The following is a 26,698-nucleotide window of genomic DNA, read 5'->3' on the forward strand; positions in this document are numbered from 1 at the left end:
ACATCCTAATAGGAAGAAACAAACTGATACAGCTGAAAAAAAATGATGCGCTCTAGAGATAAATAACACAGGAAAGAGAAATAGGGGATGTTGGAAGCAGGGCAGGACGCAGGCTGCAGTGTCAGGGAAGTCCTCAGTGAGCACAGGCTGAACGCAGGGGCCATGAGGCTATCTGAAGGACCCATGGTCCAGGAGGAGAGAAATCAAGAGCAGATACCTTCAGGAGTTTGCCTGGAGGTTCCAGGAATAGCCAGGAGCACAGAGTGGCTGGAACTCAGTAATTGAGGGAGAGAATGCAGGGAAGTGAGGTCAGAAAAGTAGAAGGGGCAGGGGTGAAGTGGGGAGGAAATGTGTTGTAGGGTCATTCATTGTAAGGACTCTGACTTTTATGTTATAAGATTGCCCATGCTTTTATAGTACTTCTTTCAATTACCAAAGTTTAGAATTTAAATATTAAGCCTATAACAGAATCAACTACTTAAAACACATTTGAACAAAGCGTAACCCACTTTTAAAAATCAGTCGTGGTGCCTGCCCATGTTAAAAAAAATCTGGAAAACTCAGTATAGTTTTCCCCCACATACTGCATAAAAGTATCTGAAAATCAAGCCTATTAATAAATAACATTATTTATTACATGATGGGATTAAGAATAATTTTTTCTTATTGAGTTTTTCGGTGTTTTTCAAGTGAAATTTAAGGAGAAAACAAAGAATATATTACCCAGATATTTTAGTCCCTTTGCCTTTCTGCAGAAGAGGAAACCATGTATGCACCTTTAGCAGTATTTAAGGAGTGAAGATTAAACCATATTCCTTCCAGTTCTCTTTGGGAAGGGTTTCAGGTATTTAGGTTGTCCTCTTCCATATCTGAAAGCAGGGGTAACCTGGGAAGCTGGCTGGAAAAGTGGGCACAGCCTGAGCTTTGTGTCCTCAAAGACTTTGGGTTCAAGCTCTGGCTCTGTTTGAACAGGACTCACTGCTTCTTCTCCCTGAGCATCCCTTTCCTTGTCTGGATTGGAGATGATGCTGTCTACCCACAGGTGGTTACTGTGGGGAAGGCTCAGTCACAGGAGGGACGTGCTTCAAATGTCCCTCCAGCACTTGGTAGGAAGGAGTAGGCAGGCAAATGAATAGCCTGTTTGGCTATTTGTGTTTGGGGAGTTCTCATGAAAGTTTTTCCTGTGGGAAGCCTTCCCTTAGGATGGCCATAGTCCATCTGCAATGCTGTCCTTAAAGCCTTTGGTTTTAGGTTCAGTTTCCCTGGTACAGGCATTGGATTGGTCTTGGTCTGCTCCTGGGTAGGTGCCCAGGGTGGCTGAAGTCAATGGTGCGTCCCATATCTCCATTTCCACCAAGAGGCTGAGCCAGGACACCACACTTCTGATCCTCTTAATTTCCTGCCCTCTAGGGATACAGTCTCCTCATCTAGGAGATGGGATCTGCAACTCCTGGCCCAAAAGGCCTTTTGTCAGGAATGTGTTCATTTTAATTAATGAATGGCTTTCAGACAGGCTGTTCCCATCTTGGTAAACCACATTTTTTTCCTTCCCCGAGCACTTATTTGCTCTCATAAAAAGCAAAATTTTAGTGATAAAGTTAGGATTAGAATTTCTTACACCAGGTTTTGGACATTTTTATTTATACTTGTTCCTTTTGCAGGTAAATTGGTTTTGTTTTCCTTATTAGTGACTATAATTTATGCAACATTAATGAAACAGACGACTGCTGCTAATGACTGTAGAGTCTTATGTGAATGAAATTATACATTCAGGGCTCCCTTTAAAAACTGGTTTTGTTTTCTTTTCACAGCAAACCCAAGGAACCTGTGTTCAGTGCAGGTAAGTCAATTAATTTTCATTATGGGTACCCCTCATACAAATAACTAGCTGTTTCACAGGGCTGGCTATTGACATACCGAAGCTTTGACGTGTGAGGTAGAGCTGGTGGGCACTGAGGGCGGTAGGGCAGCTGGGTCATGCAGCCCAGGTAATAACGGGGGGGGGGGGGGGGGGGCACCCATAAAAAACTCCTAAAGACAACTCTTTAATGACCGATTTAAGATATGGTGATGAGGGGGAAGAGTGACATGCCACCACCTAGATTTTGACAGCATTTATAGGATAAAAGTCTTATGTTGCCTTTTTATTCCTTCTCTACAAGTCTGGCTCCCGTCATCAACATTAGCAAATTCTCCTAAAGGGAAAGTTTCTGGTATGCTGAGTTATAACCTTGTCTAAAAGTAGCTTTTCTTTTTCTGCCTTTGATTTCCTAAACTGCAAACTAATAGTTAACATATACCTCTCTATATATCTTTTTTTAAACACATTTTGTAGTAAGGTAGATGCTATTTTAGGATATTTACCTTATTTTTAAATGCATTTAAAGTGCAAACAAATTGACCAGTATGTAATTGATTAAATAAATTCGTTTAATTTTAACTTTTCCAGTTTTTTTCTTAAGTTTGGAACTAAAATGTAAAAATCTGAGTTTCATACTTATCAGCACGAGCTTTAGTTTTCACTTCATTTTCAGGAAGCATGAAATTACTCACCAAAAATGTATTTACCATAAGCTCACAGAGCTACATCTTGACTGCCCTTGTGAGAGTCCCTGCAGTGGGTCTGAATTTTACTCCCCAGGGATGGGGTAGTGCTGGACCCAGTGCTAGTGAGAGCTATGGAGCAGGCAGGCTGCTCACACTTGCAGTGCTCCAACATCTCCTTATCTAGCCCTTCTGTCTCTGTCTCTGAAATCAGCAGGGAAACGCCGGGTGACACACTGCAAAGGTAGGCAGCATTTTGGAAGCTCATAGCTCTCTGCACAAAAGCCCTTGCTACAGAAACTTCTTTCATATATGCAAACAGATATTCTCCTTGAATGAAAATGTTTTTGTTGTACAGACCACTTCGATATATCTCAAGTTAAAAGCATTCCTGAGCTTTTCCTTGGATGAACTTTCACTTAAGTGGGTCTGATTTGGATGTTGATTATTGGCTGACTATAGAAACTTTTAAAAATATTGACTTTAAGAGAGCTATGGGGCAACCCCTGGATGTCCCATTGTTTGAAATTGTATCCTGCACTGCGGCTGGCCTCTCTCCCTGCTAAACTGCCTCTGGGTTTGGTAGTTGTGTGCTGTCATCCTAACATGCCTGAGAAAAACATTGCTTCCCTTGCTGCATTTTATTTTCAGATGTAGAATGTCTGAATTACCAGTACAAAACAGTGCCAAGGCCAAATTTAGTGCTTTTGGCTGAATTCGGTAATTTAAAATAGTGCACTAAGTCTCAATCATAAGGATTTCATACTAGCACATAACCACAAGATAGCATATGTAGATATTTTATAGACACTGTGTAAATCCATAACTCTTGGCATTGAACTTATGACAGGATTGATTCTTTTCTTACAAAGAGGTTTGATGAAATCACCATTCCTTTAACCTTGAACCTTGTAATGCCTGCCCCACTTTTCACTTCTGTCAGTTTCTTGGGTGCTTTTAGATTCTTCAGTTGAAAAGCTAGGACTGGGGTGAAGGATTAAGGGAGGGAAAAGCATTTCAGGTGGTGAGAAGAGCATGCACAGAGGCCTAGAGGCTGCCTGAACAGGGCAGGGATGGAGGGTCACAGAGACATGACTGGCCAGAGAGAAAAATAATCCAGAGGGTGGATGGGGTCTTACTCTGAGGTCACGTAAGGTGAGAGCCTGGCAGGGCAGTTTAACCTGCTGGGTCCAGCAAATGAGAGCAGTCAAATTTTGAGTGGAAGAAGGACTTGGGGAAATCCAGTAAGGGCCTTGGTGAGGCTGGCAGAAATTCATAAAATGACCCAGGGGTGAGACAGGGGAGCCTGCAGTGATGGGGCTTCAGGTAGGCCAGTCCCAGTGGAACAGGGGACAAATAGGCAAATTCACCAGGTGAATGGAAATGGGAACTAGTAGGATGTGAATGCCAAATCGTTCTTATTTCAAAGTCAAAGTTAAGAGGTAGTGTGCAGTGTGTGTCACATGCACACATTGAAGACCTTAAGTGCATGCACATGACAACATAAACTTGGGTGGCCCCTTTAATTTTAAGCAATGTTGCATGTAGCGTTGTTTGAAAATCCTTAGGAGTAAGGCCTACAAAACCATTTGTTGTACTGACAGTACTGCAACGATTTCATGACCTTTCCTCAGCAGTTTCCTCTATGTGGATGATTTTCTATTCAATTATATACAGATATCCCTGGTCCCAACTTTCCAATTTAAATGCCATCAAGGTTGGATTCTTTGATTAGCAGTTAAGTATGAGAATTTAGCAAGTTCTGAATCTGAACAGAATCCATCAGGAACTCACAAGACATTTTCTTTGATCTTATTAAATCCTGAAAACTAATTTAAAAATCCCAAGTTTTGTTTGTTTTCTTTCTTTTCTTTTCAGGTCTAGGAGTTTTGCCATGTCAATATAGAGTTGGTTTTTCCTTTTACTTTTGTTCCTATAATTTGTTTATTAAAACATCAGAAGTTATTTGATTATAGACATATACTGGAAGTTTTTATTTTCGATATTTCTCTCTCAAATGGGTCTTTTGTTCTTTTGTTTTCCATTCCTAGCTTTTCTCTGAGCATTTTCCTTCTTGCATGTGTCCTAGCATGTACTGCTGACTTTATGTCCTTTACACTTGAAAGAATTGTCCATTGTAAACGATACATATAGATATATCTTCATATTGCAATATAACAAACATTTAAATATTGAAATCTATTTTATGAGTTTTGATAATTGAGATTGTATATATATATTAAGCTCAATAAAAATTTTAAGTGGATTCTTGTGTTAGTTATAATTTGGGGGAGTGAGATTTTTTTCCCCTCTTGATGATAAAGAAAATGTAAGCACTAAAATTTATCATGAAAAAGAACTGATTTTTTTCCAGTCTTTTGCAATTTCTGATACAGTTCTCATCCTTTAAGCAGAATGTCAAAAGCAACCCAGATGCAAACTTTTGTTTCACATTGTTTAATTTTATTTGTTGGTTATTTTTTCCCCCTAGGACATTAATTAGAAATGAAACAATGAGTAATGTTTTTACTTTTACATTGAAAGGCCAGCGAATATATAGCATGTGTTTTCAGGGACACTGGAACTTGTGCTGAGGTGTCTTACTTACATCTTTTCTTTTTGTAGAAGAAGGATATGTGAAAATGTTTCTTCGTGGACGCCCTGTTACCATGTACATGCCCAAAGATCAAGTGGATTCTTACAATTTGGAAGCAAAAGTAGAACTACCGGCCAAGAGACTTAAACTGGAATGGGTGTATCCTTTATTCATGGAGGTTATACACTAAGTTATCAACCAATTAATACCTTGAACTTGAAGTTTAACTGTAGAAGCTCAGAACACTTATAGCCTCTTTAGTTCAGTTTTTTTTTTTTTAACTTCTTTTATTGCATGGTATGACATATATACAAAGAAAAGAAATGAAAAAGCAGTAGTTTTCAAGGCATTCTTCAACAAGTAGATACTGGACAGATCCGAGTTTGTCATGGGTTACCATACGATCCTCTCATATTTTTCCTTCTAACTGCTCTAGAATATAGGAGGCTAGAGGGCTTAAATTTTTTTATCATCACAATTGACTTTTTTTCCTTCTTTTTTTTTTGAAAAATAACATATATACAAAAAAGCTATACATCTCAAAGCACAGCACCACAATTAGTTGTAGAACATATTTCAGAGTTTGACATGGGTTACAATTTCACAATTTTAGGTTTTTACTTCTAGCTGTTGTAAAATATTGGAGACTAAAAGAGCTATCAATTTAATGATTCAGCATTCATATTCATTTAATAAATCCTGTCTTCTCTGTATAACCCCACCATCACATTTGATCTTTCTTTAGGAGTGTTTGGGCTATGGCAGTTCTAAATTTTTCATATTGGAAGGGTCTGTCACTAATATGGAGTAGGGAGATGGAACTATCTGATGTTCTGGAGAGACTGGGCTAGGTTTCAGGACTTATCTAGGCCAGGGACCCATCTGGAGGTTGTAGGTTTCTGGAAAGCTACTCTAGTGCATGAAACCCTTGTGGAATCTTATATATTGCCCTAGGTGTTCTTTAAGATTGACTGGAATGGTCCTGATTGGGGGTTGGCAGGTTGTGATAAGTAGCAAGGTCTAACTGAAGCGTGCGTAAGAGCAACCTCCAGAGTAGCCTCTCAGCTCTATTTGAACTCTCTCTGCCACTGATACTTTATTAGCTACACTTCTTTTCCCCCTTTTGGTCAGGATGGAATTGTTGATCCCATGGTGCCAGGTCTGGATTCATCCCTGGGAGTCATCTCCCATGTCGCCAGGGAGACTTTCACCCCTGGATGTCATGTCCCATGTAGTGGGGAGGGCAATGATTTCACTTGCAGAGCTGGGCTTAGAGAGAGTGAGGCCACATCTGAATAACAAAAGAGGTCCTCCAGAAGTAACTCTTAGGCATGCCTATAGGTAGTCTAAGCTTCTCTGCTACCTACATAAGCTTCACAAGAATAAGCCTCATGATGGAGGGCATGGCCTGTTTATTTGAGTGTCCCTAAAGTTTGACACAATATCAGGGGATTCCCTAATGGTAAGGTTTAATAGTTTCATATTTTCTCCCATCCCTCAGGGGACTTTGCCAATACTTTTTGACTATCTGCTTAGTATACTCTAGGAGTCATCCAGGCATTATAATAATCTATATAAGATTAAAGGGCCTCCTTATTCTGTGCTCCCTGTGTTTCAGTTGTTCAAATGAGCTTTACAGATAGGTTGAATTAGATTATGATGTACAGAAAATTTCAGTTCCAGACCAAATAAACCTTTCTTCCATTGGTCTCAAAGATTATGTGTGGTTCTAAAATAAAGACACTGTCTTACTTTCCCCTATGTTCTAAATTACTTTAACTCCAACTTGTTCAACTTCGTTTTTATCTGTAAATATCAGATTATATGTATAAAACAGCCTCTCAAAACCCAGAAATAATAATCACCACTCTGGACTTAATGTGTCTGTTCGAAAAGCTTACAGTCTAGGCCCCTGTATTATTATAAGCATTTTCTAAAGGTGACCATACCATTCTTGTTTTTTTTGTTTCTGGTTTATTTTGTCTCACCAAATGTCCCACACATTCATTCACATCATTGCATGCCTCACGACTTTTTTCCTTTTTCTATCAGCACAGCCTTTGTTCATAAGTATTCACCATCATTTGCCAATCTACTTCTCCATCAGTGCATCTTTCAGCCACTGCATTCATTGGGCATCATGTAGAGGGTCCAAAGTCCACAGTCCATCAACATTCTCAATTTTAGATAATTTCATTGTTTCCAAGAGAAAGAAAACCCATAAACATACCCTCGTCAAATAGGACATCTAAATCTCCTCTTAACTCTTGTCCCTTCTCCCATTATTTACCTCTTCTGTTGCTGTGGTAGTGCTGATGGTTTCCTTTTGAACATAGCTCATAGCATTCAATAGCAGTTTTCCCCCTGTACCCTGGACTAAACACTCTTTATACAAAACTCATATCTTTGAAGTAGTTCTTGTGAGAACTAACTCATACTACTTGTGTTAATCAGTAGACATGTAGGTCTACATAACCCCTCTCAATCTTGTTCATCTTTAATATAATAATATTACTTCTAGACCCACTAGAGAACTACCGTCACTCCTGTCTATTCCCTGGCATTGAGTTCAGCCTCATTAGCTAATGGTTTACCCATCTCTAGCTTCTATGTATCTCTGAGTCCCCTAAATTCTGTATTATAAGCCTCTGATTATACTTTTATGCTGCTCATAAAAGTGGAACCATACAATATCTGTCCTTTTGTGTCTGGCTAACTTCACTCAGCATTATGTCCTCAAGGTTCATCCATCTTGTCATGTACTTCAGGACTTCATTTTGTCTTACTGCTGCATAGTATTCCATCATATGTTTATACCACATTTTGTTGATCCACTCATCTGTTGATGGGTATTTGGTTTGTTTCCATCTTTAGGCAATTGTGAATAATACTGCTGTGAACATTGGTATGCAAATGTCTGTTTGTGTCATTGCTTTCAGCTCTTCTGGGTATTTACCAAGTAGTGCTATTGCTGGGTCATAGGGCAATTCGGTATTTAGTTTCCTAAGGAACTGCCAAACAGTCTTCCATAGTGGCTGTACCATTATACATTCCCACCAGCAGTACATAAGTGTCCCAGTTGCTCCATATCCTCTCTAACATTTATAGTTTCCTGTTTGTTTAATAGTAGCCATTCTTATAGGTGTGAGGTGGTATTTCATTGTAGTCTTGATCTGCATTTCCCTTATAGCCAATGAAAATGAACATCTGTTCATGTGCTTTTGAGCCATCTGTATTTGCTCTTCAGAAAAATGCCCATTCATATCTTTAGCCCATTTTATAATTGGGTCATTTGTTCTTTTGTTGTTGAGTTGTATGATATTTATTTATTTATTTATTTATTTATTTTATTTTATTTTATTTTTTTTGCATGAGCAGGCACTGGGAATTGAACCAAGGTCTCCAGCATGACAGGCAAGAACTCTGCCTGCTGAGCCATGGTGGCCTGCCCTGTATGATATTTTTGTATATAGAGGAAATCAAACTTTTATCCGATATGTGATTTCCAAATATTTTCTCCCATTCAGTTGGCTGTCTCTTCACCTTTTTGACAGTCTTTTGAAGTGCAGAAGCATTTGATTTTAAGGAGTTACCATTTATCTATTTTCTGTTTTGTTGCTTATGCTTTGGGTGTAAAGTTTAGGAAGCTACCTCCTATTACTAGGTCTTAAAGATGTTTCCCTACATTTTCTTCTAGAAGCTTTGTGGTGTTAGTTCTTATATTTAGGTGTTTGATCCACTTTGAGTTAATTTTTGTGTAGGATGTAAGATAGGGGCCCTCTTTCTTTCTTTTGGCTATTGATATCCAGTTCTTCCGTGCCCAGTTATTGAAAAGACTGTTTTGTCCCAGTTCAGAGGATTTGGGGACCTTGTCAAAAATCAGTTGACCATAGATTTGGTGGTCTATTTCTGCACTCTCAATTCGATTCCATTGGTCAGTGCTTCTGTCTTTGTGCTGGTACCATGCTGTTTTGACCACTGTGGCTTTATAATAGGTTTTATAAAGTCAGGGAGTATTAATCCTCCCGCTTCATTCTTCTTTTTTAGAATGCTTTTAGCTATTCAGGGTCTCTTTCCCTTCCAGATGAATTTAGTAGTTAGCTTTTCCAAATTTTCTTTTAGTTGCTATTTTGAATGAAATTTTTTCCTTAACTGATTCCTCAGCTAGGTCATTGTTTGTGTATAAAAATGCTACTGATTTTTACACATTTGTTTTATATCCCACCACCTTGCTGAATTTGTTGATTAGCTCAAGTAACTTTGCTGTCGATTTCTCAGAATCTTCCAAGTATAGTATCATGTCATCTACAAATAATGAGAGTTTTACTTCTTTCTTTCCAATTTGGATGCCTTTTATTTCTTTGTCCTGCCTGATTGTTTTAGCTAGAACTTCTAGCACAATGTTGAATAAGTGGTGACAGTGGGCACCCTTGTCTTGTACCTGATCTTAGGGGGAAGGCTTTCAGTCTCTTTCCATTGAGTACGATACTTGCTATCAGTTTTTCATGTATTCCCTTTATCATATTAAGGTAGTTACCTTTGATCTTCTGCTGTCTTTGTGGCATGTAAATATCTTGATTGATTTACTTTAGGAGTTTATTTCTTTTAGTAGTCTAAGGCCTTATATTTTCAGGATGGTTGTAGAGCAGGGAGCAGGGCACAGGGTGGGGCATTCAGTGCGGTGATTTGTTACAGGGCAGGTATAGGCACAGGTTGGGGATGTTACACTGATGCCTGTGAACGTGGGCACCCAGTGGCCAGGGAGGGTGTAGCAGTGCGGGTGCACTGGTCTGGGGGACATAATGCTGGTATGCTCTGGTCTAAGGCATGGCGCCCTTTGTGTGCATGCATAGAGCTGTGGCAGCAGGGCAGCGTTATGCCTTCGTGGATTTGGGGTAGATGTGACCCAGCTGCGCAGGTTGGCGCTTTCTCAGAGATGGGAAGTGTGGCTGAGGGTCATGTGCGTGCGCGGTCCTAGGACTGCTGTAAAGTGTGGTTTCCAGAGTTGAATGTAGGACTGCTATAAAGTGTGGTTTCCAGAGTTGAATGACATGATTGGGGGCCCATGCGCATGCGTGGGCCTGGGAGTCCCCTAAATGGGTGCGCAGAGCTCACGGGGTGGGGGTGGGGGGCGGAGTGAGGCTTTGTGACACTATGGGCAGGGGGCGGGGGTAGCCTAGGTATGGAGGTTAGTGCCCACAGCCTTTGTGAGCTGACAACAGCCTGCGGGGAACAGGTAGGGGAGGCAGTACTCGGAAGGGGTGCAGGAGAGGTGGGTTGCTGAACTTGGTGTGGGGGTTTGGGGCAGGTACGTGCACTGGAAGATGGTGGGGTTGGGGCATCTAGAGTAGGGGAAATGGGAGCAGGTGACGGGGTTTGGGTGCGTGGCATGTGGGATGAGTCGCTGGTCATGGGGCTGTGCTGGTGAGGGTAGCACACCCAAGGAACACAGCCTGGCTTACTTCCAAGTCCCAGGCTCCAGCCTTCTGCCTCTCAATTCCTTGGCCTCTGCAACCAAGGCTGCCCCGTGTGGTGCAGAAGACTTTCCCAGGTCAGCCGCACTCCCAATTGCTGCCTCAGTTGCCCTCCTGTCCCTTCTCTAACTTTCCCGTAGAGGAGAACTAATCTCAAGCTACTCTATGCCTCTTTAGTTTTTAAAAAACAAAATATTCAGCTCTCACTTTTTAAAACATTGATTTAACAAAAATTGTACCCTGTATTAGAACCCAGTAAAGTGTTCTAGCAAAGGAGGAAAACAATTAAGAGCCACAGAATTTGGGAGAAAGTGACTTATTATGCCTGAATGAAATATTCATGATTCCTGCTCAAGTACTTATACATTATTTTTCCTGTAAAGAAGATATTGACATGTTATATAATTGCATGCTTTTTTTTTGTTGTTGTTGAAGGAAAATGCATCACTGTTTCTGGCCTGAATTTCAGTCTTTCCGACAGTATATAAAGTTAGTTAAAAACATAGAGAATCAAGCGTAATGAAAACAGTCACAAATGGGTAGAATTTAGGATTCTGATGAAAATATCTAAAGTATTTTTTTTGATCAGTGGTTATCGTATATTTAGTCAACTCTTCAAGGATAGGTGGAAAAGCAAGAAAACATTGAACTTATGAATGAGAGTGGGAATATTAGAAACAAACTTAATTGTACTGACCAAAAAGTTTTAAACCCAAAGGAAAGGTATACTGTGAAAGTAAAGTATAAGAGGATATTACTGAAGTATTAGACATTACTTAGGGATTAGAGGACACTGAACATTGCCTTCTCAAACCAAGTGTGGCGCCATTAGGGGCTGAACTTGACCTTAGAACATTGACTAATCAAAGGGATTGTGGAAGTAATGCAAATAACTGGGTACTAAATGTAAGGAGTTTGATGAGTGGCATAAATACAATTGAAATATACCCTAGATAAACCATTATTTAAAAAAAAAAAGCCTTCTAAAACTCTGGGCCACAGAAATCCGAGGTGACCATGTGACTAACATTCTTTAAGTAGAGCTGCAGAAGGCTTCACTGTATGAAGTTTGGTAAAGTGAAACAGCTTCCAGGAAAGACGATTACAAGGCAAGAAGATAGAACCTGTGAGAAAGGGTGAATTGAGTGTTAATCTTTTCTTCCACTTAAGAGAAAGTCTGCAGGGGCCACTTTTCACTCTATGCAGATTTTAAGACAAAAATAAAAATACTTTCTTCACCTACAAATATTTATTGAGTACCTGTTTAATGCCAAGCCCTGAACATTAAGTATAAGAAGTTGGCTTAAATGCAAGCTGTTGTAATTTTATTTAGAAGCATTACAATTTAAGACTATGGAATTCTATTCTTCAAAATATTTTTAAAATTATCGCCTATACTCAAATTTCTCCTCAAAAATTCATTTTTTTTTCAGATTCAGATGTCATGAACATTTATCATGGGCCTGTATGGAATGTATTTTTTTTTCTTTTTTCTTTTTTTATTAATTAACGGAAAAAAAGAAATTAACCAAACATTTAGAAATCATACCATTCTACATATGCAATCAGTAATTCTTAACATCATCACATAGATGCATGATCATCGTTTCTTACTACATTTGCGTCGGTTTAGAAGAACTAGCAACACAACAGAAAAAGATATAGAATGTTAATATAGAGAAAAAAAATAAAAGTAATAATAATAGTAAAAAAAAAAAAACCTATAGCTCAGATGCAGCTTCATTCAGTGTTTTAACATGATTACTTTACAATTAGGTATTATTGTGCTGTCCATTTTTGAGTTTTTGTATCTAGTCCTGTTGCACAGTCGTATCCCTTCAGCTCCAATTACCCATTATCTTACCCTGTTTCTAACTCCTGCTGGACTCTGTTACCAATGACATATTCCAAGTTTATTCTCGAATGTTGGTTCACATCAGTGGGACCATACAGTATTTGTCCTTTAGTTTTTGGCTAGACTCACTCAGCATAATGTTCTCTAGGTCCATCCATGTTATTACATGCTTCATAAGTTTATCCTGTCTTAAAGCTGCATAATATTCCATTCGTATGTATATACCACAGTTTGTTTAGCCACTCTTCTGTTGATGGACATTTCGGCTGTTTCCATCTCTTTGCAACTGTAAATAACGCTGCTATAAACATTGGTGTGCAAATGTCCGTTTGTGTCTTTGCCCTTAAGTCCTTTGAGTAGATACCCAGCAATGGTATTGCTGGGTCGTATGGCAATTCTATATTCAGCTTTTTGAGGAACCACCAACCTGCCTTCCACAGTGGTTGCACCATTTGTCATTCCCACCAACAGTGGATAAGTGTGCCTCTTTCTCCGCATCCTCTCCAGCACTTGTCATTTTCTGTTTTGTTGATAATGGCCATTCTGGTGGGTGTGAGATGATATCTCATTGTGGTTTTGATTTGCATTTCTCTAATGGCCAGGGACATTGAGCATCTCTTCATGTGCCTTTTGGCCATTTGTATTTCCTCTTCTGGTAGGTGTCTGTTCAAGTCTTTTTCCTATTTTGTAATTGGGTTGGCTGTCTTTTTGTTGTTGAGATGAACAATCTCTCTATAAATTCTGGATACTAGACCTTTATCTGATATGTCATTTCCAAATATTGTCTCCCATTGTGTAGGCTGTCTTTCTACTTTCTTGATGAAGTTCTTTGATGCACAAAAGTGTTTAATTTTGAGGAGCTCCCATTTATTTATTTCCTTCTTCAGTGCTCTTGCTTTAGGCTTAAGGTCCATAAAACCGCCTCCAATTGTAAGATTCATAAGATATCTCCCAACATTTTCCTCTAACTGTTTTATGGTCTTAAACCTAATGTTTAGATCTTTGATCGATTTTGAGTTAACTTTTGTATAGGGTGTGAGATATGGGTCTTCTTTCATTCTTTTGCATATGGATATCCAGTTCTCTAGGCACCATTTATTGAAGAGACTGTTCTGTCCCAGGTGAATTGGCTTGACTGCCTTATCAAAGATCAAATGTCCATAGATGAGAGGGTCTATATCTGAGCACTCTATTCGATTCCATTAGTCGATATATCTATCTTTATGCCAATACCATGCTGTTTTGACCACTGTGGCTTCATAATATGCCTTAAAGTCAGGCAGCACGAGACCTACAGCTTCGTTTTTTTTCCTCAAGATGTTTTTAGCAATTCGGGGCACCCTGCCCTTCCAGATAAATTTGCTTATTGGTTTCTCTATTTCTGAAAAATAAGTTGTTGGGATTTTGATTGGTATTGCATTAAATCTGTAAATCAATTTAGGTAGGATAGACATCTTAACTATATTTAGTCTTCCAATCCATGAACATGGTATGCCCTTCCATCTATTTAGGTCTTCTGTGATTTCTTTTAACAGTTTTTTGTAGTTTTCTTTATATAGGTTTTTTGTCTCTTTAGTTAAATTTATTCCTAGGTATTTTATTCTTTTAGTTGCAATTGTAAATGGGATTCGTTTCTTGATTTCCCCCTCCGCTTGTTCATTGCTAGTGTATAGAAATGCTACAGATTTTTGAATGTTGATCTTGTAACCTGCTACTTTGCTGTACTCATTTATTAGCTCTAGTAGTTTTGTTGTGGATTTTTCCGGGTTTTTGACGTATAGTATCATATCATCTGCAAACAGTGATAGTTTTACTTCTTCCTTTCCAATTTTGATGCCTTGTATTTCTTTTTCTTGTCTAATTGCTCTGGCTAGAACCTCCAACACAATGTTGAATAATAGTGGTGATAGTGGACATCCTTGTCTTGTTCCTGATCTTAGGGGGAAAGTTTTCAATTTTTCCCCATTGAGGATGATATTAGCTGTGGGTTTTTCATATATTCCCTCTATCATTTTAAGGAAGTTCCCTTGTATTCCTATCTTTTGAAGTGCTTTCAACAGGAAAGGATGTTGAATCTTGTCAAATGCCTTCTCTGCATCAATTGAGATGATCATGTGATTTTTCTGCTTTGATTTGTTGATATGGTGTATTACATTAATTGATTTTCTTATGTTGAACCATCCTTGCATACCTGGGATGAATCCTACTTGGTCATGATGTATAATTCTTTTAATGTGTTGTTGGATACGATTTGCTAGAATTTTATTGAGGATTTTTGCATCTATATTCATTAGAGAGATTGGTCTGTAGTTTTCTTTTTTTGTAATATCTTTGCCTGGTTTTGGTATGAGGGTGATGTTGGCTTCATAGAATGAATTAGGTAGTTTTCCCTCCACTTCGATTTTTTTGAAGAGTTTGAGGAGAGTTGGTACTAATTCTTTCTGGAATGTTTGATAGAATTCACATGTGAAGCCGTCTGGTCCTGGACTTTTCTTTTTAGAAAGCTTTTGAATGACTGATTCAATTTCTTTACTTGTGATTGGTTTGTTGAGGTCATCTATTTCTTCTTGAGTCAAAGTTGGTTGTTCATGTCTTTCCAGGAACCCGTCCATTTCATCTAAATTGTTGTATTTATTAGCGTAAAGTTGTTCATAGTATCCTGTTATTACCTCCTTTATTTCTGTGAGGTCAGTAGTTATGTCTCCTCTTCCATTTCTGATCTTATTTATTTGCATCCTCTCTCTTCTTCTTTTTGTCAATCTTGCTAAGGGCCCATCAATCTTATTGATTTTTCTCATAGAACCAACTTCTAGTCTTATTGATTTTCTCTATTGTTTTCATGTTTTCAATTTCATTTATTTCTGCTCTAATCTTTGTTATTTCTTTCCTTTTGCTTGCTTTGGGATTAGTTTGCTGTTCTTTCTCCAGTTCTTCCAAGTGAACAGTTAATTCCTGCATTTTTGCCTTTTCTTCTTTTCTGATATAGGCATTTAGGGCAATAAATTTCTCTCTTAGCACTGCCTTTGCTGCATCCCATAAGTTTTGATATGTTGTATTTTCATTTTCATTCGCCTCGAGGTATTTACTAATTTCTCTTGCAATTTCTTCTTTGACCCACTCATTGTTTAAGAGTGTGTTGTTGAGTCTCCACGTATTTGTGAATTTTCTGGCACTCCGCCTATTATTGATTTCCAACTTCATTCCTTTATGATCCGAGAAAGTGTTGTGTATGATTTCAATCTTTTTAAATTTGTTAAGACTTGCTTTGTGACCCAGCATATGGTCTATCTTTGAGAATGATCCATGAGCACTTGAGAAAAAGTTGTATCCTGCTGTTGTGGGATGTAATGTCCTATAAATGTCTGTTAAGTCTAGCTCATTTATAGTAATATTCAGATTCTCTATTTCTTTATTGATCCTCTGTCTAGATGTTCTGTCCATTGATGAGAGTGGTGAATTGAAGTCTCCAACTATTATGGTATATGAGTCTATTTCCCTTTTCAGTGTTTGCAGTGTATTCCTCACGTATTTTGGGGCATTCTGGTTCGGTGCGTAAATATTTATGATTGTTATGTCTTCTTGTTTAATTGTTCCTTTTATTAGTATATAGTGTCCTTCTTTGTCTCTTTTAACTGTTTTACATTTGAAGTCTAATTTGTTGGATATTAGTATAGCCACTCCTGCTCTTTTCTGGTTGTTATTTGCGTGAAATATCTTTTCCCAACCTTTTACTTTCAACCTATGTTTATCTTTGGGTCTAAGATGTGTTTCCTGTAGACAGCATATAGAAGGATCCTGTTTTTTAATCCATTCTGCCAGTCTATGTCTTTTGATTGGGGAATTCAGTCCATTAACATTTAGTGTTATTACTGTTTGGATAATATTTTCCTCTAACATTTTGCCTTTTGTATTATATATATCATATCTGACTTTCCTTCTTTCTACACTCTTCTCCATACCTCTCTCTTCTGTCTTTTCGTATCTGACTCTAGTGCTCCCTTTAGTATTTCTTGCAGAGCTGGTCTCTTGGTCACAAATTCTCTCAGTGACTTTTTGTCTATAAATGTTTTAATTTCTCCCTCATTTTTGAAGGACAATTTTGCTGGATATAGGAGTCTTGGTTGGCAGTTTTTCTCTTTTAGTAATTTAAATATATCATCCCACTGTCTTCTAGCTTCCATGGTTTCTGCTGAGAAATCTACACATAGTCTTATTGGGTTTCCCTTGTATGTGATGGATTGTTTTTCTCTTGCTGCTTTCAAGATCCTCTCTTTCTCTTTGACCTCTGACATTCTAACTAGTAAGTGTCTTGGAGAACGCCTATTTGGTTCTAATCTCTTTGGGGTGCACTGCACTTCTTGGATCTTTAATTTTAGGTCTTTCATAAGAGTTGGGAAATTTTCAGTGAAAATTTCTTCCATTAGTTTTTCTCCTCCTTTTCCTTTCTCTTCTCCTTCTGGGACACCCACAACACGTATATTTGTGCGGTTCATATTGTCCTTGAGTTCCCTGATACCCTGTTCAAATTTTACCATTCTTTTCCGGATAGTTTCTGTTTCTTTTTGGAATTCAGATGTTCCATCCTCCAAATCACTAATTCTATCTTCTGTCTCTTTAAATCTATCATTGTAGGTATCCATTGTTTTTTCCATCTTTTCTACTTTATCCTTCTCTTCCATAAGTTCTGTGATTTGTTTTTTCAGTTTTCCTAGTTCTTCTTTTTGTTCAGCCCATGTCTTCTTCATGTCCTCCCTCAATTTATCGATTTCGTTTTTGAAGAGGTTTTCCATTTCTGTTTGTATATTCAGCATTAGTTGTCTCAGCTCCTGTATCTCATTTGAACTATTGGTTTGTTCCTTTGACTGGGCCATATTTTCAATTTTCTGAGCATGATCCGTTATCTTCTGCTGGCGTCTGGGCATTTAGTCAGATTTCCCTGGGTATTGGACCCAACAGGTTGAAAGATTTTTCTGTGAAATCTCTGGGTTCTGTTTTTCTTATCCTGCCCAGTAGGTGGCGCTCGTGGCACACGTTTGTCTGTGGGCCCCACCAGTAAAAGGTGCTGTGGGTTCTTTAACTTTGGAAAACTCTCACTGTGGGGGAGGTTCTCCAGCCGAAGCAGCTTGGAAGAGTGCCAGCCGGCCCGGGTGTCCGAACACGGAAAGGGTCGCCGGCCGCCGCAGCCCGGGAGAGCGCCCGTCCGAATTTCCTAGTCGGCCCGGGGCGCCAAGCATGGCGGGAAGGCACCAGCCGCCACGGCCCGGGAGATGCACCGTTCCCAGCCGGACTGGGGAGTCACGTGTTTGGAAGGGACCCCCTCCCGGTCACCGTTCTCCGCAGCCTGGGGATTTCCGATCCAATTCTCTCAGTTGGTCCGGGGGACCGCGCATGGTGGGGGCACCAGCTGCCGCAGCTTGAGGGGACCGCCTGCCCAATTCTGCCAGCTGGCCCGGGAAGGAATTGGGGAGGGACTCCGGCCACTTGCCGCCCCTCCTGGGGAAACCCGTGCCCCTCAGCGATCTCACCGGAGCGGGTTCTCACAGCCAGTCAGCCGTTCCAGGATGGGGTAGGCTGTCTTTTTTATCTCTGTCGTGGCTCTGGGAGCTGTTCTGTATCGTTTCTACTCCCCTAGTAGCTGTTCGGGACCGGGCGGGTCGCTGGGCATTATTCCATCGCGGGCTCGGCGCCGGCTCCCCGAGCACCCCGGCACCCCGCGGCCGGGCCTTCGCGGCTCCCGGAACGGCACAAACGTGCGGCCAGGGCCGAGCGCGCTGGGTGGCAGGCGCGGGCCCAGGGGCGTCCCTTGCGTAGAGTGCCCGCCCACGGCGGCGGCGGCAGCGGCGATGTGTGGGAGCCGAGCGCGGCGCAGGAAGGGGCGGGCGACCATGTGCGGAGGGGGAGGGCGGCCGCAGCGACGCGACTCAGACGATCCCGCTCGGCGGCAGAGGGCGCGGGCTGCAGGAAATCCAAACACTTTGACAGGAAATCGGAATCCTGACTCGGAATGTATTTTAACACAGTGTAATTGAAGTGATTCATTTCTTCTTTAAGTCAGTAATAGTTTAAATTGGTTAAATCAAATCTGTTCAAATTTTAGAAGATGTAAATCAGTAGAATTTGCCCCAAATAAGTAATATTTTTCTGTAGGTTATTATTTGAATCCATGTACAAGTGATTTGCTCTCAGAATAGTGTTCAAGATTTGGAAGCAGGCCTGGCAAAATCTTAATGCAATAATTATCCCAAAGAAGCTGAGGATGGTTGGGGTAAGGAGGTGGGGGTGGGGCTACAGTTTTTACCTTTTTAATGTATGTGTGATGGTTGCACCTTTTACAAGTTCTTTTATGGTATAAAAAAGAGGGATTTATTTATGTATGTATTTATTTATTGCATGGACAGGCACCAGGAAATGAACCCGGGTCTCCGGCATGGCAGGCGAGAATTCTGCCTGCTGAGCCACCGTGGCCCACCCAAAACAGGGATTTTTAAACAGAAAATTTAGCACCTACATTACAATAAAAAAGAAGCTCATGATTGGCTCAGTAACTAAGGCATATGCACGCCAATTACTATTATCTTAAAATGTATTTTAAATATTTTTAAATAGGAATGTCAAAATCCCATTTTTTTCTTAATATTTGAAGCAATATCATTACTTAACATTTTCAGAAATATTTTATATTTTCCAAATAAGTTGCAAAAAACACACACTGTAGTAAGGATTCAGTTCATATCCTAATTGTGATTGGAGAACTACACTGAGCCATGCTTATTAAGCCACAGAATAAGGCCAATTCAGTTCCTGAATTGTCGATTGTGGCTCAAGATGATGATAAGAGGGAGAGTTTGAAAGATGACTCAGCACAGTTGTCCCTTCTAATTCTAGTCCACAGAATCAAGCCTTTACCTCTCCTTCAAAAGTTCAAATATTCAAGAAGTGAAAGTAGACAGTTGAGTAGCATAGTCCCTCAGAGTAGAGCAAGTAGTGAGATGACTAGAGAGAAATGTAACAAAAGAAAAGAGAGGCAGCAGAAAGGAAAGAAAAAGTAATTTTAGGAGCAGAATAGTCCAGCATTCTCCTAAAATAAGTTTCAAAATTACAAACTGCACTGATTTCAGTTCTAGCTGCTGTTTAGCAGAATGCTCTCAGAAAGCAAGGGATAAATTTTAATGGCATAGTAAGTGCGAGTGAGACAAACATCCATGTAAAATTCCAACAGTTCAGCCAAGAACTTAGGCCCCTTGCTGTTGCTTTCCAGATCCATGATGGACTAGATAAATTGAAGAGTTTACCTCCCAGTAGTTTCACAAACATCTGATCCAGTTGCCTTTCATAAGTAAAATAAATTCTCCTTGTTGATCAAGCTGAAAAATCTGTCTTCCAAAATGTAAGACACAAAGGTAACATATCCCCTCTAAAAATGAAACCTGCATATTGGAATTGTTATTCACCTCAGATCAATGACTATTTCCAGTGTTACTGCATGCCTGTTGGGAGTCAGATGTATTGGGTACTGAGTCTTTGTAATGTAATGCTATTTAAATGAGTGAACTTGATGGCAAGTCATATTAAATTTTACTACCTGTGCCTGTTTTGTAAAGCTGAGGAGTTGTCAGCTCTTCCAGAAAAAACATTTTCATCTTAACCTGCCCAAAGCTACGGGTACAGGGGCCGAGACTGTCGTAATAACCTGTACTTGCTTCCCACGGGGGAGACGGTGTACTTCATCGCGTCAGTGGTGGTGCTGTACAACGTGGAGGAGCAGCTGCAGCGGCACTACGCCGGCCACAATGACGACGTCAAGTGGTAAGCCCTGTCCCGTTAGCAGCCAAAGGTCAGCAGTGTGCCAGAACTAAAAAGGGGGCAGGGAGTCTGAGAGCAGAGGATCTTTAGGGAGATCTCTTCATTCTGTTCGCTGTGTTGTCTACCTGCTATCTGGCTCTCTAAAGACATATTTACCTTTTAATTTTCTGTCCTCACAATGCTTAATCTTAAATGATCATGTTACCTAAACAAAGCTCTCAGATACCCTGGTTTGGAGACCGTCTTCAAACACATCACATGTAAAAGTCTCCTAATGTTTGTTTTTATCTTTTTTAATAAAAATAGAAACGTTTTGCCTTGGGTTTGTGGCTGGTCTGCTATTTCCACAATTCGTTTATAGCATTTAATAGGATTTTATGTCTCCCAGAAGGACAGACGAATGGATAGATGGGTTTGTGTGTTGGCATTGGTCCCAGGTCCCTGGTCAATTATAAAAATTCTGTTAGCAAAAGATTATGTTTTTGCTCTTTGGAATACTTAAAATTACTTCTCTTTTTTTTTTCAAAATTACTTCTTAATAAAAGTTACAGACTAATAAAGTTGTTCTGAGATTGGAATGGTATCTGTTCGGCAAAGGATGCTTTTCCTTACGTTTGCAAATTCTTGAGAAGTAGTAAAGGAATTAAGATGAAATAAAACAGATACTAGTTGTCTGAGGTCATTAGGTGCTCAGAGAGTTTCTCCTGAGTATGTAAGAAGTTAGGTCTTATTTCTTTCTTATATTTAAATATTTGACTAAATATATTTGACCAGAGGGAAAAATAAGGCTTTCCTTTGATACCGATGAAAAGCGGTAGGTTCTCTGCCCGATGTGCTCAATTGACCAATTCCTGAGACACTGGGATTTCAAAGACAGAAAGGGCTTATTGCTAGGTGCAAACAGGAGATCAGACATCCTATCAGTCTAAAAGTCTGTCTCCCCAAACTGCAGTAATTCTGATAGTTTTATAGTATCCAAAGATGGGAAGACAACATAACAAGCAAACTCATCACCCCCCCACCCCACTCCCCATCTACGTGGGACATGACTCCCAGGGGTGTGGACCTTCCTGGCAATGTGGGACAGAAATCCTGGAATGAGCTGAGACTCAGCATCAAGGGATTGAGAAAAACCCCTGAATGAGCTGAGACTCAGCATCAGGGGATTGAGAAAACCTCGACCAAAAGGGAGAAGAGCAAAATGAGACAAAGTGTCAATGGCTGAGAGATTCCAGATAGTCAAGAAGTTATCCTGGAGGTTATTCTTCACATTAAATAGATATCACCTTGTTAGTCAAGATGTAGTGGAGAGGCTGGAAGAAACGGCCTGAAAATGTAGAGCTGTGTTCCAGTACCCATGTTTCTTGAAAATGATTGTATAATGTTAGAGCTTTCACAGTGTGACTGTGTGATTGTGAAAACGTTGTGTCTGATGCTCCTTTTATCTACCTTATCAATAGACAAGTAAAACACATGGAATAAAGATGAATAATAGGGGGAACAAATGTTAAGATAAATGGAGTGAAATGCTGGTGATCGGTGAGGGGGAGGGGTGGGGGGTTTGGTATGTATGAATTTTTTTCTGTTTTCTTTTTATTTCTTTTTCTGAATAGATGTAAATGTTCAAAGAAATGATCATGATGATGAATATGCAACTATGTTATGATATTGTGGATTACTGATTATATATGTAGAACGGAATGATCAAAAGTTACAAATGTTTGTGTTTGGTGTTTTTTGGTATTTTTAAAAAATTTTTAAATTAATAAAAAAAAAGATGGGCAGATTTTAGGAAAATGAGCACAGTGCCTTCAGATGGTGAGATTAGAGATGATCTGATTATTAAGCATGTAAAGATTGGTTACATACTTAGAGAACATGTGTAATAAAATGGCGAACTTAATATGATGGTACGTGTGATTTTCAGTATTATAGTAAGGTATTGGTCACTTATAGGTTAAAATTTAAGCTACCGCACTGTTAGGTGGGCCAATTTTGGTTCGAGTCAGCTCTATCTAGCAAGATAGTTTTGGAATTGAGGCGGGTTGGTTCTGGGCTGACTCAAGGCCCTTCATAATAAACACTAGGGACTGTCTTTAGTAATCTTAAGACTAAAGCTGAAAAACAGGATAAGGGGGTACAAGTGAGGGTTACTTAACAAGGTTTTTATAATCATAAGATTAAGATTATATAGTTATATAATCATTATCAGATATCAAGGCAGCTGGATATATCAGAAATATCAGGTATATCCCTCTGGCTATTCTAATATACTAGAAAGTAAAGAGAAATATCTATATAATGATTCAGTAATCATAGTCATTTGTTAAATTCTGACTTTTCAGTTATATTTTTTGTGTCAATTTTTTATAAATTTTCTTTTTATAGCCTCGCTGTTCATCCTGATAGGATCACCATAGCAACAGGACAAGTGGCAGGTACCTCTAAGGATGGAAAAGTGAGTAGTAGTATTTTCATATTTTTGTATTGAACTGGTAGCACAGAATAATTTTCTGAAAACATTATTTTGCAGATGAATAAGCCTGCTTAGTTTTATATTACAGTTTCCAAAAACTCCTTAATCTCTCATTAGATTTGCATTGCAAATTAAAATTCTTACAGTGACCTCAAAAACCTCTTTAGCTTGCCTTCATTTCAGCAAATTATTATTTTTTTGTATGCTTGTGGTGGGTGTCTTTTTCCATGTGAATATCCTGTTATTGCAGTACCATTTGTTGAATTTTGGGGGTCAGGATTCAGACACAAGTCTCCTGCATGGCAGGCAAGAACTCTACCACTGAACCACTTGTACAGCCCCTCAGCAAACTTTTTAATAGCATTATTCTTGACTCTGGATTCACTAATTGCTAAAATACCTATTTACACATAAAGGATGTGAAGATATTAAGGTGCACACTTAAATAACTTTAAAATCATTTGAACACAGGATATTTTGCCTCTTTAACACATTTTAGACACCTTCTGCTGGGAATATGCTATAATCTTGATTTGAACCCGTGGTGTTGGGTTCTGCATGCAGTTCACTATGACTAATGGGAGGTTTGCAGCACAAATTGTAAGCACTTCAGCAAAATTTTAATTTGTTTTTTAAGGAACCAGAAAGGGAACAAGTGGAATTTAACAATAATTAAATCAGAGAGCAATTTAAAAATGATTTTTGGCTATTTATTTACCAAAGTCTGTTTTCAATGTCATGTTTTATTCAAAATTCTTTGTTCCTTTTTGATGTCTACTTTTACGTAGCTTATTATTGCACAATATATTACTTGAAACTAATTTGTTCAATATTTACACTTTTGTACGCATAAAGTTTTCTTCCATAAAACATGAATTCTGTCATGTTTCAGAAAGTGTTTAAATAACACTAAATTTTAAGGGTTAACTTTATGCTATTTCCCACTGAATTTATACACTCGGAAAGAGGTATGAGGGACTATGGAAATCAGAATACTATTATGTAAATACACATAAATGGAACAGGTCTTCGACCTTTTCTGTAATATTAAATAGCCTTAAAACGTTCTTTGAAATTTGTGGTAAATCAGTTGTTCCCCTCTCTAATGGCTTAAAAGTGAATTTCAGGTTCTGTCATTGAAATTGAATCAGAACCTTAGAGCCAGAGAAAATGTTACAGCTACCTGAGCTACGCCTTTCACTTCTCATATAAGAAAATTATGATCCAGAGAGGCCAAGGGATGGTCTCCAGATGCTCAGCTGTTGGAGATAAGTCCAAACTAGAATACAGTCCATCTACCCCTAGCCTGATCACTATTACAGTGCTAGCCCCTTTTTTTGTTGATAATAAATCTTCTGATTGCTTTATGAAGCTTTATTCTATTAAGGAAAAGAAAAATTAATACAAATAACCTAGGAACACACACAGAGAACATTTTGAGCTAATAGCAATTCTAAATTTTATGTGGGTGTAAGTGATTGCCTTTTTTGCTTTTATAGAGTCCAAGAATGCTGGGCTCTTAATACTATTTGGTAATGGCAGTTTTGAGCAATGTAGACCTACTTACACTTCATAACAATATAAACTTTAAAAAGAATAACCAATCCATGAATAGCCAATTTTCCTTGTCATTTTCATTTTTTTAAATTCAGCTACATCTATATGAATTTTACAACTTAGAATTCAAATTCCTGTGGTATTGCTGCCAAGAATTGGTTATTTAGAATTCCAAACTTGATAGAGCTCTCCTAAAGTTAAATTCACCACATATAGTCATGACCTTATGAAGCCAGGGGGAATGTTTTATTTACATTAAAATGCAGACTCCTCAAATGTAGAAAAAGACCATTGATTTTAACAGAATTGAAGTTGCTGCTCAGGTAATCCTTTTCAGCTTCATAAAGATAAAATTGTATACTTGTCATTTTTTTTAAACAGCAATTGCCCCCACATGTACGCATCTGGGATTCTGTGACACTGAACACACTACATGTCATTGGAATAGGGTTTTTTGACCGAGCCGTTACCTGCATTGCGTTCTCAAAATCCGTAAGTATGAGCCCTGTGAATTCTGCCATCTTAGGCCCTAAGGAGAGACAACTCAAGATTGGTGAGGGAAGGCATTAGCACATGTGAAAGCTGCCCAGATGTATGTACAGATTGGAATTCTGAAAGACTCCAGGTCCGTGTTCCCGGGGCTCACACACTGCCAAGCCGCTGCCCGCATCAGGTGTGCTGGTACTAGAGGTTCCTCAATGCATTTCCACCCACTCTTGCTTGGATTTCACCTGCAGCCCTCGTAGGGCGGCTCCACCATGTCTCTGCCATCCCCCCGCAGGCTGGCCCCCTGCCTTGCTGCAAGCCTTGATTGAGCAGGGGCCTTGTTGGGTGCCCTGCTTCCACCGGCTGGGCCAGCTCAACACACTGCCCTTACCCTCCTTAGGCATTTCATCTAGTTTGGAAACTTCTAGTCCCACATGACTGGGCATGCTCCCATGCATCCCATGAGCAGCCATGCCCATGCCACTTTGTTCCTTCCACAGCTTCACATGTATTGTGGCCACAATTAGAAACAGACCCCATCCTAAGCATGCTGCCTTTTAGGCTTCAGGGAGCCCAGAACTGGAGAACTGTTACCTTGGCTCCTGTCAGTGCTGCTCCTGGCCCTTTAGTACCCCACATTCACTGTGGCTCTGGCCAAGTAAGTGGGCTCCAAAAGCAGTGGGTGAATACCTGTAACTAAAAGTAAAATTAACCTTCTGTTTTAGTCACATTCAATATATTTTATTCTTGAATGTAGTTTTCCTTTGGATACCTTCTGTTTTTTCCAGAATGGAGGCAGCAGTCTGTGTGCCGTGGATGACTCCAATGACCACGTGCTCTCAGTGTGGGACTGGCAGAAAGAAGAGAAGCTGGCTGATGTGAAGGTCTCTATCCCAGCCTCATATGGGTTCTGCTGGGGGCTGACCTAGCTCACTTCATGCCCCTCCTTCCAGTGGGCGTCCTGGCCCACTGTCCCCATTCCTCTGCCTGGGTGCCCCTTCCCAACCCAGCTCTCAGACCCCAGGACTCCATTCCCAAGCCCTGTCAGGTTTTGCGTTTTATTTTTGTGATGTTTTTACCCTTCACAATATCTATGAGTCTTTTTTTGCTTCTTCCTCTTCATTTTACAGCCACTTCGCTTTTGATTTGTTCACTTTGCTTATGTGTTCCTTTTTCCTTTCATTCATCTCTAATCAACACGGGAGGCAGTCTTTACTGGCCTTTGATGAGGAAGCTAAGGAGGTGCAGGAAGTAATAAGTGAGACGGGGTGGGGCAGGTGAGGAAACAGGTCAGGGCAACCGAAGGAGTATCCAAAGCTGGAAGAAGGACTCAGGAAAAATGAGCGAGGGCCACTGACCAAACCCCGAGTCCCCCGCAGTGGGATTCCTCCCGCAATGGTCTGCTCCCAGACTTCTCTTTGTCACTCCTATCCACCTCGTGCAGTGCATCAGATTAACTCTGCTGAAGCTTCCTTATATTTTTCTCCTACTAAAATCATCATTGGATCCCTGTTATTGCAGATTTCTCATCCTGGCAGACATGGTTGTTAGATAAACTTACATATCTAACAGTAAAACTGACCTTAAAGCCAACCTCACTTGTTTCTGAATAAACCAGCTCAGTTTTTATTTCCCTTTGACTGGATTTGGTAATTTAGTAATGTATTACTCCTAGGGGGCACTGGAGGAGAAAGGGGGATATTTTGACTAAAAATTAGATATTTTGGCTAAAAATTTTTATGAATTTTAACTTAGCTATAGGTAATTCTTAGATTGTCTTCCTGTTAGGAAGAAAGCTGTTTGGTTTTTTAAAGTTAATATAAACATTACTATATTGTGACCTAGTAAGCAAGGATAAACATTTTCAGTAAGACGTAAACAAAAATTTTTGAATGTATGTGTATTTG

The 26,698-nt window shown here is 39.5% G+C and overlaps 1 protein-coding gene across 3 annotated transcripts in view; it reads left to right on the forward strand.

Moving 5' to 3' along the window:
• The window catches only part of EML1 (EMAP like 1), a 210,647-nt gene that overhangs the window by 155,173 nt on the left and 28,776 nt on the right, over positions 1 to 26,698 (forward strand). For 2 of the 3 annotated variants that reach the window (XM_077123514.1, XM_077123512.1), the window contains exons 5-11: positions 1,812 to 1,840; positions 2,759 to 2,788; positions 5,170 to 5,299; positions 20,126 to 20,275; positions 22,661 to 22,730; positions 24,687 to 24,797; positions 25,580 to 25,675. In XM_077123514.1, the coding sequence (XP_076979629.1) occupies positions 1,812 to 1,840; positions 2,759 to 2,788; positions 5,170 to 5,299; positions 20,126 to 20,275; positions 22,661 to 22,730; positions 24,687 to 24,797; positions 25,580 to 25,675 (616 nt within the window). The remainder of the gene's footprint in view (positions 1 to 1,811; positions 1,841 to 2,758; positions 2,789 to 5,169; positions 5,300 to 20,125; positions 20,276 to 22,660; positions 22,731 to 24,686; positions 24,798 to 25,579; positions 25,676 to 26,698) is intronic. The other variant, XM_077123513.1, reaches the window with a different exon arrangement.

This window comes from Tamandua tetradactyla, chromosome 12 (genome assembly GCF_023851605.1).
Source record: "Tamandua tetradactyla isolate mTamTet1 chromosome 12, mTamTet1.pri, whole genome shotgun sequence".
NCBI lineage: Eukaryota > Metazoa > Chordata > Mammalia > Pilosa > Myrmecophagidae > Tamandua > Tamandua tetradactyla.